A 12,784-nucleotide genomic window follows, 5' to 3' on the forward strand; every position below is an offset into this window, starting at 1 on the left:
CGGCGGAGGGTTTCTTCTTCTTCTTTCTCTTCTTCGCCTCCGGCTTTTCTTCTCCTTCTGCTTCTCTTTCTTCTTCTCCTTCTCTTCTCTTCTCCTTCTCTTTCTTCTTCTTATTCTCCTTCTTCTTCTTCTCCTTCTCTTTCTCTTTCTTCTTCTTCTTCCTTCTATCTTCTTCTTATTCTTCTCCTCCTCTTCCTCTTTCTAAGTGTATTTATGGACCTCAGAGGTAACAGCTGTGTTTAACCTGTCACACATGGACTGAAGCTTCTGAAGAGAGGAACAATGTTCTCCTCATCGGTCCACACAGGTCTGATTAACCTCATCTTCTTCTGCAACAGTATAAATGTCTCTGACTGGAGAACTGGAGCCATGAAGCAGGTCCTGAATAATGTCACTGTGGTGGATGAAGAAAAGCTTTAATTTGCAGTTTTGTACAAATGCTGCTGATGATACGCTCGTGTGTCATGTCAGTGTTTACACCTGCTGACCTGTAGCTGAGCAGCCGAACTACAGAAACTAACTTCCTGTAGTTTGTAAAAGAGAGCCAGCCTGCTCCCGTCCCTTCCACCTCTTACAGCATCTTCAGTTGACCCTCTGGTGGTCCAAAGAGAGTCATGCTCCTCCTCTAGATTAATTCTCCGGGTGATGGAGGTGATGGAAGTGATGGAGGTGAACTATCAGTGGAGCTGTAAGAGAAAAGACTCAAAGTGTTCTGCACCAAATCCATCAGCTGGAGAGGAAATCATGTGAAAGATCATCGAACAAATCCTGGGAGGATGGCTGGTGGAGGAGGAAGTGACTGAAGATCAACATGGAGACACAACGTGCAGCGTTTAAACAATGACAGAATGTGTGTTTGCTGTCAGAACATGTCTCCTACCACCTCATGTCCTTCGTCTGTAGGTTCTGTCGCCGACGTAACATTGTACTGCCGGTGCATTATTTAAATGAAGCATATAAAGAATATACTTCTGGAATGAGTTTCTAAGACTGTATTGGTTCACATTGGAAGCAGCTGCTCGATGCTGATGGTCGTGATGCTGCTGGTGTTTGATCAGATGTGTATGTGTGTGTGAGTGTGTGTGTGTGTGTGTGTGTGTGTGTGTGTGTGTGTGTGTGTGTGTGTGTGTGTGTGTGAGGAGCATGGTGCAGAATAAAGCTGGAGCAGCAGGTTGAAGGTGTTTCTGGTTCCCTGAGGTTTTACTGTGTTTTCATGCCGTAGGCCTCGTCCACAGATTCAGCAAAACATTACCTCACAGTGTGTGTATGTGTGTGTGTGTGTGTGTGTGTGTGTGTGTGTGTGTGTGTGTGTGTGTGTGTGTGTGTGTGCCACATCTGCATATCCATGTTGCATGCTTTTCTGGTTTGTGCAAAAGTACATTCACTTAATATGTAAATATGTGTGAATCTGTGTGTGTGTGTGTGTGTGTGTGTGTGTGTTTTATATATGTGTGTTTGGTACAGGTGAATGTGAGCATTACTGGAGTTGTGTAGTAAAACCTGTAGCATTTTACTTAGTTTTTTTCTATTAGACGTGAAGTTTCTCCGTGTCCTAAAAAAGTTCCCAAATGATTCATGTTTGTTGGTATTAACGTTTCCAAGATTACATTTGAAAACCAGTTTTACAAAAAATATGAAAAAGCTCACAAAATGCTTGTAAGAAAAGGGGACACTGTGAGGAGACACTGTGAGGGGACACTGTGGTAATGTGTAATACACATAATGATTCATGTATAATATACATAATGATTCATGTGTAATTCACGTAATGATTCATGTGTAATACACATAATGATTCATGTGTAATACACATAATGGTTCATGTGTAATACACATAATGATTCATGTGTAATACACATAATGATTCATGTGTAATACACATAATGATTCATGTGTAATACACATAATGATTCATGTGTAATACACATAATGATTCATGTGTAATTCATATAATGATTCATGTGTAATACACATAATGATTCATGTCTAATTCACATAATGATTCATGTCTAATTCACAGAATGATTCATGTGTAATACACTTCTGAGTGTTTAACGGAGCATCCTCATCAAACCTTGAACCTCTACATGATGCTCTCCCTGCAGATCAAAGGCTAATTGGAAGAAATATCTGCTTTAAGAGCTTCTCAGATAATTTGGTTGAGAGTTGGAATTATATTTTCCTGGCTGTTAGTGGAGACCTTGATGGACAGAGATCAAATAATCCCTGACCTCTCTCATTCTGTGTAATTACCATGAGCACATTCCCTCTTTGCTGCATCAAACTCATTTCCCAGCAAACCTCCCACATGTATTCTCAGCTTCTTACTCATATCTGAGAAAACGTGACTTCTTACCTCCACCAGAACTCAACCTCCAGTTAAGTCATTTAAACTGCAGCTCGTATAATAATCTGTGTATCGGCCGTTTCTCTCTCAGATGTACTTTCTTCTTTACTTTAATGAATGTACTCATTAGTCTGCACACATGTCACAGTGCTGCTGTACGTCTGACGCAGAACAGTCCAAAAGACAGAAAGTGTTTTGTTGACTGGTATCCCAGCATGCATTTCATGGTGTAGACTCTGAGCCAGGCTTCAACTCTGTGTGTGTCGCTGTGAAGTTATGTTTTCAAGCGAGGAAGTAACCTTTTATTTTTGATTTATAGAAATTGTGACTGTTTGAGAATTTGTTCTAATCAGTTTTCTAACTTATTCACCTTAAAAAGGAACCATTCATACAAACATGACTCTTTATAAAGAGGCTACATAACATCTCTGTGTGCTTCTCTCAGATACAACCCAACATGTATAATAAATGATATAATTATAAGTCTTGTAATTCTTTCCTCAGGTCGGTGCATGATGGAAATGTTTGCTTTTCTCTGGCTTGTTTTTTTCTCGATGTTCATTCATCCGGGGAAAATTTACGAAGCATCAACACCGACCTCTCAGTTATTTAGTGCAGTCCTCTTTCTAAATCCCCCACGGGACCGCACCGATCAATCATGCCTCCACCTTCCTAACTCTTCCTCCTCTTCCTCCATCGCTCCCTCCAGATCCCTCAGATCAGCTATGCATCCACGGCCCCGGAGCTAAGTGACGACCGGCGGTATGATTTCTTCTCCCGGGTGGTCCCTCCGGACAGCTTCCAGGCCCAGGCCATGGTGGACATCATCAAGGCCATGGGCTGGAACTACGTCTCCACTGTGGCCTCGGAGGGCAGCTACGGGGAGAAGGGAGTGGACGCCTTCATGCAGCTCTCCAGAGAAGCAGGTAAGACTTGAGTCTTAATGGACGAGCTGGAGACCTTTTACAACCGCAGGAACTTTCCCCGGATCCCGATGCATTTCCACTGCGGGGCCGAGGGTCTGAATAAGTTCACATTATCTTACCCCCCAGAACTCCCTGGTCGAGGGGCAGTGCTTTGGAAAAGTTCAGAAACTTTTGGGTAACGTGGCAGCGCTGAATATTTATGATTGTTTATCAGGCCCCATATTTAAAAACGCGGATCTGCAAGCTGCTGGTCGGGGGAGGGGGGTGCCTTGTTTGGATGTGTTGAGACATTTATTGTGTGCGACTGAGTCGCTGGTGGGAGCCTTGAGGTCCGGACGTAAAGGTCATGTGCAAAAAAAACGGCATCGCTTCTTCAGGCGTGCGTTGTGATGTTCCTGATCTCGTGTGTCTATGGAAGGCGGTGGGAAGAAGGAACGTTTCCTTGTAAAGTCCTTCCTGGGACTAAAAGCCGCACTATCAATATATATTTTTGACATTTCTGAAGCTCAGAATCAGGAGCGCTGCACTTCTCTGGATTTAAATGAGTTCGATGGAGAGCAGCTTGTGACTCCAACTTGAAATGATTTTGTCCCTAAAACTCAAACACTTGCCTCCCAAATGATCTGCATACATCTGAAGATAAAACAGAACTCATAAGGCTACACGGGGGTGTTGATTGCTCCCTGAATAATCCCTGTGACCTTTAGACAATCTGATGCCTCTTCTCAACCCGCCGGCTCGGATGCGTCCTGACATTTATGTGCTGAGTTTTTAGAGGATTATTAAAGGACACAGCAGTGCCAGGCTGCACAGAGGACACCCAGAAATCTTTTAACTGCTAACACCAAACAGTCGGCCAATATTTCCGCACGGATAAGACCTTGATCATTGATCTGTGGAGGTTTTTGAACCATGATTTGATCAAATGAATTGCACAGCAGTCCTTCTCAGTGTCACCCCGAGAAGTATTGACTCTTTATCCTTCAACAGTTCTGTTTAAAGAGTATTCAAAGAAGTTCTGAGGCCTGAACCTCCGACTGTGTTCTTGTTTTTAAAGTTAATGAGCCGATAACACACAAGAACAAAGACAGCGTTACAAATCACTTAGTGTGGATGCAAATACACATACATATATATATATATATATATATATATTTAATTAATGTACTGTATCAGTTAGTCACAGAAATCAGATGAATTAAGGAAAAGAAGTTGCTTTATTTACACCTCAGAACAGCGAGGTTCCTGCAGGAACTTTAGCTTCACACAGGTGAAATCATTTAAGTGCAGAACAACAGCTTTAAATAAGACATACTGATGTGAGTGCAACATACAGAACCAGAACTATTGTTCTTATTATTTCAGTCTTTTTATTGTTACTTTTCAGTCTGTAGAAGGTGTGCAGAATGGTTTTATTTGAGGGGTTTCTGGGTCCCACTCGCAGGGAGGGTGTCTGGTTTGACCGTGTCCTGGATGTAGGATTTAAAAGTGTATTATCATTGTGTCTTTGCAGAGTGTTGGAGATGAGTTCCCTGCAGCCTGGACCTCTCACTGCTCAGAAATATCACACACTTCTAGCCTGAGGATTCTTTGCTAAGTGCAAATAATGGGAAGGAAATGTAGTTTTTACTCCTCATGCACAAGTACAGCTGCATGTGGAAATGTATTGTGAGCTTGTTAAAGTGTTAGAGTCTCTGAAGGAGCAACAGGAAGTCACGCGGTGTGAAGGGACGGTAGAGCCATAAAGCGCTGCAGGGAGGACGGATTACTGTAGGCCGACCCTGAAGTTAACACGGCCCTGGTTACCCTCCACAAGAAGGGTTCTGGATTGTTGCAGAAAAAGACGAGCAGAAGTTTTTGACACCTATATAGAATATAGCTTATAATATATAATACATATTATAGTATAAAGAGCCTGGGAGGGGAACTGGTCTCACTCCAGCTCCCAGTCCACTATCAGCTCTTAGTCCGGCAGGGACTTGAACCAGAGACCCTCCAGTTCTCAGAGCGACTGCTGTCCCTTAACATCACAGTTAATGATGAATCCATGAGAAGTGTGTGTGTGTGTGTGTGTGTGTGTGTGTGTGTGTGTGTGTGTGTGTGTGTGTGTGTGTGTGTGTGTGTGTGTGTGTGTGTGTGTTATCTGCATGTATTGATTGCAGGACTTTTTCTCCTATCAGTCGACAGACTCACATCCACACGTAAACTCTCGCACACACACCAACTCTCAGCGGCGGTAATATAATTAGACGGCGTTCGTTTCCAGCGGGGCGTTGAAGATAGGAGCCTGCACACACACACACACACAATCCCACACACACACGGAAGGGAGGAAACATCCAGAGTGATTAGTCAGGTGGTGGGAGACTGATTAGCAGGGAGAGTTTCTCTCTTATCTAAAGTTTTCTCAGGCTTCTCTCACAACTTCTGCTCGTCTGCAGTTGACTGTGATAAACTCCAGCAGAGCCTGAAGTATAAACAAAGTGTGTGTGCAGTCTGTGGTGCACACACACTTTGAGGACGGGAATGTTATCCACACATCCTGCAGCCTGCAGGCTGGAGTGTCCCGGGGACAGTCCGTCTCTTCTCTTCTTCCTACAGCATCATGTGTGATGATGATGGAGCCGCAGTCTTTACATACAAACACATGTTGAGTGTATAACATATTATTGCAGTTGCCCTCAGCTCCATCTCCAGTAATAATAATAATAATAATAATATCAATAATAATAATGATAAATTTCATTTATAAAGATGCTTCACATCAGAGAAACATTTCAAACAAGCGTACGAACAACAAGATGCAATAAAACAAACTCCACCAAAGAAGCAGAAGAGAAACGAGCGGGTGGGAAGGGTTCAGCAGGAGAAGCAGGTGGTTTGTAACGTCACTGAAGCTCTGTGATTGGTTGTTTCTTACTGAAATGCACCTTGGGAGTCGTAGTGTTTCTGTCTACTGGCTGTTTGTACCTGTTTCATTAAAGAAGCAGATTTTTTCTAAGAGTCTTGTGCGACAACATGAATGATCATCAACACACAGCTGCATTTATTGTGTTTCTTACATTTCCATGAATTTAATGTTAAATAAGACGCGACTCGCTGAAAACAGTCGTCGCCACATTATGACCATCGACTGGTCGAACATATCCAGCGGTTACAATCTCAGACGAGATTTCAGCTTTTACTGCAGAAGCAAAGAGAAAGAAAGAAAATCCATATTTAAAAAAATTGCTCTTTTATGTATATACAATTTGCTTCAATACATAAGACAGATAAAAGTATACGAGCCATCAGAAAAGATGTGTTTGGCTTTATATTAGTGACTTTTTATACTCTACTATATATATATATATATATATATATATATATATATATATATGCCGTTATGAAAGCTGCAGGTATTGACAGGCTGACATGAAGCTCTAACTTTCTCAGCACCATCAGTTGTTTTACATGAAGGTTTCTCAGAGCTGCTGTGAGAACAAGCTCATGAAGTCGTGTCGTCGATACTTCCTCTTGTCAGGATGCAAGTAAATGTAAATACTCCACAGATGTTATGAAAGATAAATCAGGACACATTTAAACTGGATTTCATCTTCCTCAGTCACTTAGTTTGAACTCATTTAACCAAACGTGTCTCAGCAGTCGCACCTCGAAGAGCAAAGCATTCAACAAACGTTCACATCGCTTGGTGTTTGGACGTGATGAAAAAGCTAAGCTGCACACATCCTGAGGAAGATAGTCTCAGAGGGGCCGTCTGATCGGGGCTTATTACTCTTCTCAGGAACCTTTCAGCAGACCCTCAGGAAGCCGCCCCGATCCTCTGAATCAGCAGGATTGTGAGAGAACGCTGGCAGATATTTGCTTTTCATTCCTTCAGAGGTGGAGAATGCTGACGGGGTAACTGGGCCTGGAATCTGAACTGTGTACTGGCAGCAGAGAGCAGGAGGGAATAATGTCTCCCGGCTATTTGTTGTGCGGAACATTTGAGAGAAGACTTCTGGTACAAATCACACAAGGAGAGAAAAAGTACCTGCAGCTGCTGTTTGCTCTGAAATTAAAATGTTGTCATAGTTTCTTACAGGAGCAATGCTGACGTCAGCACTTTATATAAAAGCTCACACAATCTCACACGTCAGGTGCGAAGATGATAATACTCGTGTACTTTTACTGCTGATACTTTAACTACATGATGATAATACTTGTGTACTTTTACTGCTGATACTTTAACTACATGATGATAATACTCGTGTACTTTTACTGCTGATACTTTAACTACATGATGATAATACTCGTGTACTTTTACTGCTGATACTTTAACTACATGATGATAATACTCGTGTACTTTTACTGCTGATACTTTAACTACATGAAGATAATACTCGTGTACTTTTACTGCTGATACTTTCACTACATGAAGATAATACTCGTGTACTTTTACTGCTGATACTTTAACTACATGAAGATAATACTCGTGTACTTTTACTGCTGATACTTTAACTACATGATGATAATACTCGTGTACTTTTACTGCTGATACTTTAACTACATGATGATAATACTCGTGTACTTTTACTGCTGATACTTTCACTACATGATGATAATACTCGTGTACTTTTACTGCTGATACTTTCACTACATGAAGATAATACTCGTGTACTTTTACTGCTGATACTTTCACTACATGAAGATAATACTCGTGTACTTTTACTGCTGATACTTTAATTACATGAAGATAATACTCGTGTACTTTTACTGCTGATACTTTAACTACATGAAGATAATACTCGTGTACTTTTACTGCTGATACTTTCACTACATGAAGATAATACTCGTGTACTTTTACTGCTGATACTTTAACTACATGATGATAATACTTGTGTACTTTTACTGCTGATACTTTAACTACATGAAGATAATACTTGTGTACTTTTACTGCTGATACTTTAACTACATGAAGATAATACTTGTGTACTTTTACTGCTGATACTTTAACTACATGATGATAATACTCGTGTAGTTTTACTGCTGATACATTAACTACATGATGATAATACTCGTGTAGTTTTACTGCTGATACTTTAACTACATGATGATAATACTCGTGTAGTTTTACTGCTGATACTTTCACTACATGATGATGATACTTGTGTACTTTTACTGCTGATAGTTTAACTACATAATGATAATACTCGTGTACTTTTACTGCTGATACTTTAACTACATGATGATAATACTCGTGTACTTTTACTGATGATACTTTAACTACATGATGATAATAATCGTGTACTTATACTGCTGATACTTTAACTACATGATAATACTCGTGTACTTTTACTGCTGATACTTTAACTACATGATAATACTCGTGTACTTTTACTGCTGATACTTTAACTACATGATGATAATACTCGTGTACTTTTACTGATGATACTTTAACTACATGATGATAATAATTGTGTACTTATACTGCTGATACTTTAACTACATGATAATACTCGTGTACTTTTACTGCTGATACTTTAACTACATGATGATAATACTCGTGTACTTTTACTGCTGATACTTTAACAACATGATGATAATACTCGTGTACTTTTACTGCTGATACTTTAACTACATGATGATGATACTCGTGTAGTTTTACTGCTGATACTTTAACTACATGTAGATGATGATACTTGTGTACTTTTACTGCTGATAGCTTAACTACATGATGATAATACTCGTGTACTTTTACTGCTGATACTTTAACTACATGATGATAATACTCGTGTACTTTTACTGATGATACTTTAACTACATGATGATAATAATCGTGTACTTATACTGCTGATACTTTAACTACATGATAATACTCGTGTACTTTTACTGCTGATACTTTAACTACATGATGATAATACTCGTGTACTTTTACTGATGATACTTTAACTACATGATGATAATAATTGTGTACTTATACTGCTGATACTTTAACTACATGATAATACTCGTGTACTTTTACTGCTGATACTTTAACTACATGATGATAATACTCGTGTACTTTTACTGCTGATACTTTAACAACATGATGATAATACTCGTGTACTTTTACTGCTGATACTTTCACTACATGATGATGATACTCGTGTAGTTTTACTGCTGATACTTTAACTACATGTAGATGATAATACTCGTGTACTTTTACTGGTGATACTTTAACTACATGAAGATAATACTCGTCTACTTTTACTGCTGATACTTTAACTACATGTAGATGATAATACTTGTGTACTTTTACTGCTGATACTTTCACTACATGAAGATAATACTCGTGTACTTTTACTGTTGATACTTTCACTACATGAAGATAATACTCGTGTACTTTTACTGCTGATACTTTAACTACATGAAGATAATACTCGTGGACTTTTACTGCTGATACTTTAACTACATGAAGATAATACTCGTGTACTTTTACTGCTGATACTTTCACTACATGAAGATAATACTCGTGTACTTTTACTGCTGATACTTTAACTACATGATGATAATACTTGTGTACTTTTACTGCTGATACTTTAACTACATGAAGATAATACTCGTGTACTTTTACTGCTGATACTTTAACTACATGATGATAATACTCGTGTACTTTTACTGCTGATACTTTAACTACATGAAGATAATACTTGTGTACTTTTACTGCTGATACTTTAACTACATGAAGATAATACTTGTGTACTTTTACTGCTGATACTTTAACTACATGATGATAATACTCGTGTAGTTTTACTGCTGATACTTTAACTACATGATGATAATACTCGTGTACTTTTACTGCTGATACTTTAACTACATGAAGATAATACTCGTGTACTTTTACTGCTGATACATTAACTACATGAAGATAATACTTGTGTACTTTTACTGCTGATACTTTAACTACATGAAGATAATACTTGTGTACTTTTACTGCTGATACTTTAACTACATGATGATAATACTCGTGTACTTTTACTGCTGATACTTTCACTACATGAAGATAATACTCGTGTACTTTTACTGCTGATACTTTAATTACATGAAGATAATACTCGTGTACTTTTACTGCTGATACTTTAACTACATGAAGATAATACTCGTGTACTTTTACTGCTGATACTTTCACTACATGAAGATAATACTCGTGTACTTTTACTGCTGATACTTTAACTACATGATGATAATACTTGTGTACTTTTACTGCTGATACTTTAACTACATGAAGATAATACTTGTGTACTTTTACTGCTGATACTTTAACTACATGAAGATAATACTTGTGTACTTTTACTGCTGATACTTTAACTACATGATGATAATACTCGTGTAGTTTTACTGCTGATACTTTAACTACATGATGATAATACTCGTGTAGTTTTACTGCTGATACTTTAACTACATGATGATAATACTCGTGTAGTTTTACTGCTGATACTTTAACTACATGAAGATAATACTCGTGTACTTTTACTGCTGATACATTAACTACATGAAGATAATACTTGTGTACTTTTACTGCTGATACTTTAACTACATGAAGATAATACTTGTGTACTTTTACTGCTGATACTTTAACTACATGATGATAATACTCGTGTACTTTTACTGCTGATACTTTAACTACATGATGATAATACTCGTGTACTTTTACTGCTGATACTTTAACTACATGATGATAATACTCGTGTACTTTTACTGCTGATACTTTAACTACATGATGATGATACTTGTGTACTTTTACTGTTGAAACTTTAACTACATGATGATGATACTTGTGTACTTTTACTGCTGATAGTTTAACTACATAATGATAATACTCGTGTACTTTTACTGCTGATACTTTAACTACATGATGATAATACTCGTGTACTTTTACTGATGATACTTTAACTACATGATGATAATAATCGTGTACTTATACTGCTGATACTTTAACTACATGATAATACTCGTGTACTTTTACTGCTGATACTTTAACTACATGATAATACTCGTGTACTTTTACTGCTGATACTTTAACTACATGATGATAATACTCGTGTACTTTTACTGATGATACTTTAACTACATGATGATAATAATTGTGTACTTATACTGCTGATACTTTAACTACATGATAATACTCGTGTACTTTTACTGCTGATACTTTAACTACATGAAGATAATACTCGTGTACTTTTACTGCTGATACTTTAACTACATGATGATAATACTCGTGTACTTTTACTGCTGATACTTTAACTACATGATGATAATACTCGTGTACTTTTACTGCTGATACTTTCACTACATGATGATAATACTCGTGTACTTTTACTGCTGATACTTTCACTACATGAAGATAATACTCGTGTACTTTTACTGCTGATACTTTCACTACATGAAGATAATACTCGTGTACTTTTACTGCTGATACTTTAATTACATGAAGATAATACTCGTGTACTTTTACTGCTGATACTTTAACTACATGAAGATAATACTCGTGTACTTTTACTGCTGATACTTTCACTACATGAAGATAATACTCGTGTACTTTTACTGCTGATACTTTAACTACATGATGATAATACTTGTGTACTTTTACTGCTGATACTTTAACTACATGAAGATAATACTTGTGTACTTTTACTGCTGATACTTTAACTACATGAAGATAATACTCGTGTACTTTTACTGCTGATACTTTCACTACATGAAGATAATACTCGTGTACTTTTACTGCTGATACTTTAACTACATGATGATAATACTTGTGTACTTTTACTGCTGATACTTTAACTACATGAAGATAATACTTGTGTACTTTTACTGCTGATACTTTAACTACATGAAGATAATACTTGTGTACTTTTACTGCTGATACTTTAACTACATGATGATAATACTCGTGTAGTTTTACTGCTGATACTTTAACTACATGATGATAATACTCGTGTAGTTTTACTGCTGATACTTTAACTACATGATGATAATACTCGTGTAGTTTTACTGCTGATACTTTAACTACATGAAGATAATACTCGTGTACTTTTACTGCTGATACATTAACTACATGAAGATAATACTTGTGTACTTTTACTGCTGATACTTTAACTACATGAAGATAATACTTGTGTACTTTTACTGCTGATACTTTAACTACATGATGATAATACTCGTGTACTTTTACTGCTGATACTTTAACTACATGATGATAATACTCGTGTACTTTTACTGCTGATACTTTAACTACATGATGATGATACTCGTGTACTTTTACTGCTGATACTTTAACTACATGATGATGATACTTGTGTACTTTTACTGTTGAAACTTTAACTACATGATGATGATACTTGTGTACTTTTACTGCTGATAGTTTAACTACATAATGATAATACTCGTGTACTTTTACTGCTGATACTTTAACTACATGATGATAATACTCGTGTACTTTTACTGATGATACTTTAACTACATGATGATAATAATCGTGTACTTATAC

General features: G+C 37.6%; 1 protein-coding gene across 2 annotated transcripts in view; it reads left to right on the plus strand.

Annotated features, from left to right (window-relative positions):
* Nucleotides 1-3,076: 3,076 nt before the first annotated feature.
* The window catches only part of LOC115008819 (metabotropic glutamate receptor 7-like), a 172,038-nt gene continuing 162,330 nt past the window's right edge, over nucleotides 3,077-12,784 (plus strand). Inside the window, exon 1 of one of the 2 annotated variants that reach the window (XM_029432663.1) lies at nucleotides 3,077-3,273. In XM_029432663.1, coding sequence (XP_029288523.1) covers nucleotides 3,162-3,273 — 112 coding nt within the window. In that variant the 5' untranslated portion in view covers nucleotides 3,077-3,161. The remainder of the gene's footprint in view (nucleotides 3,274-12,784) is intronic. The other variant, XM_029432662.1, reaches the window with a different exon arrangement.

This window comes from Cottoperca gobio, chromosome 5, assembly GCF_900634415.1.
Source record: "Cottoperca gobio chromosome 5, fCotGob3.1, whole genome shotgun sequence".
Taxonomy (NCBI): domain Eukaryota; kingdom Metazoa; phylum Chordata; class Actinopteri; order Perciformes; family Bovichtidae; genus Cottoperca; species Cottoperca gobio.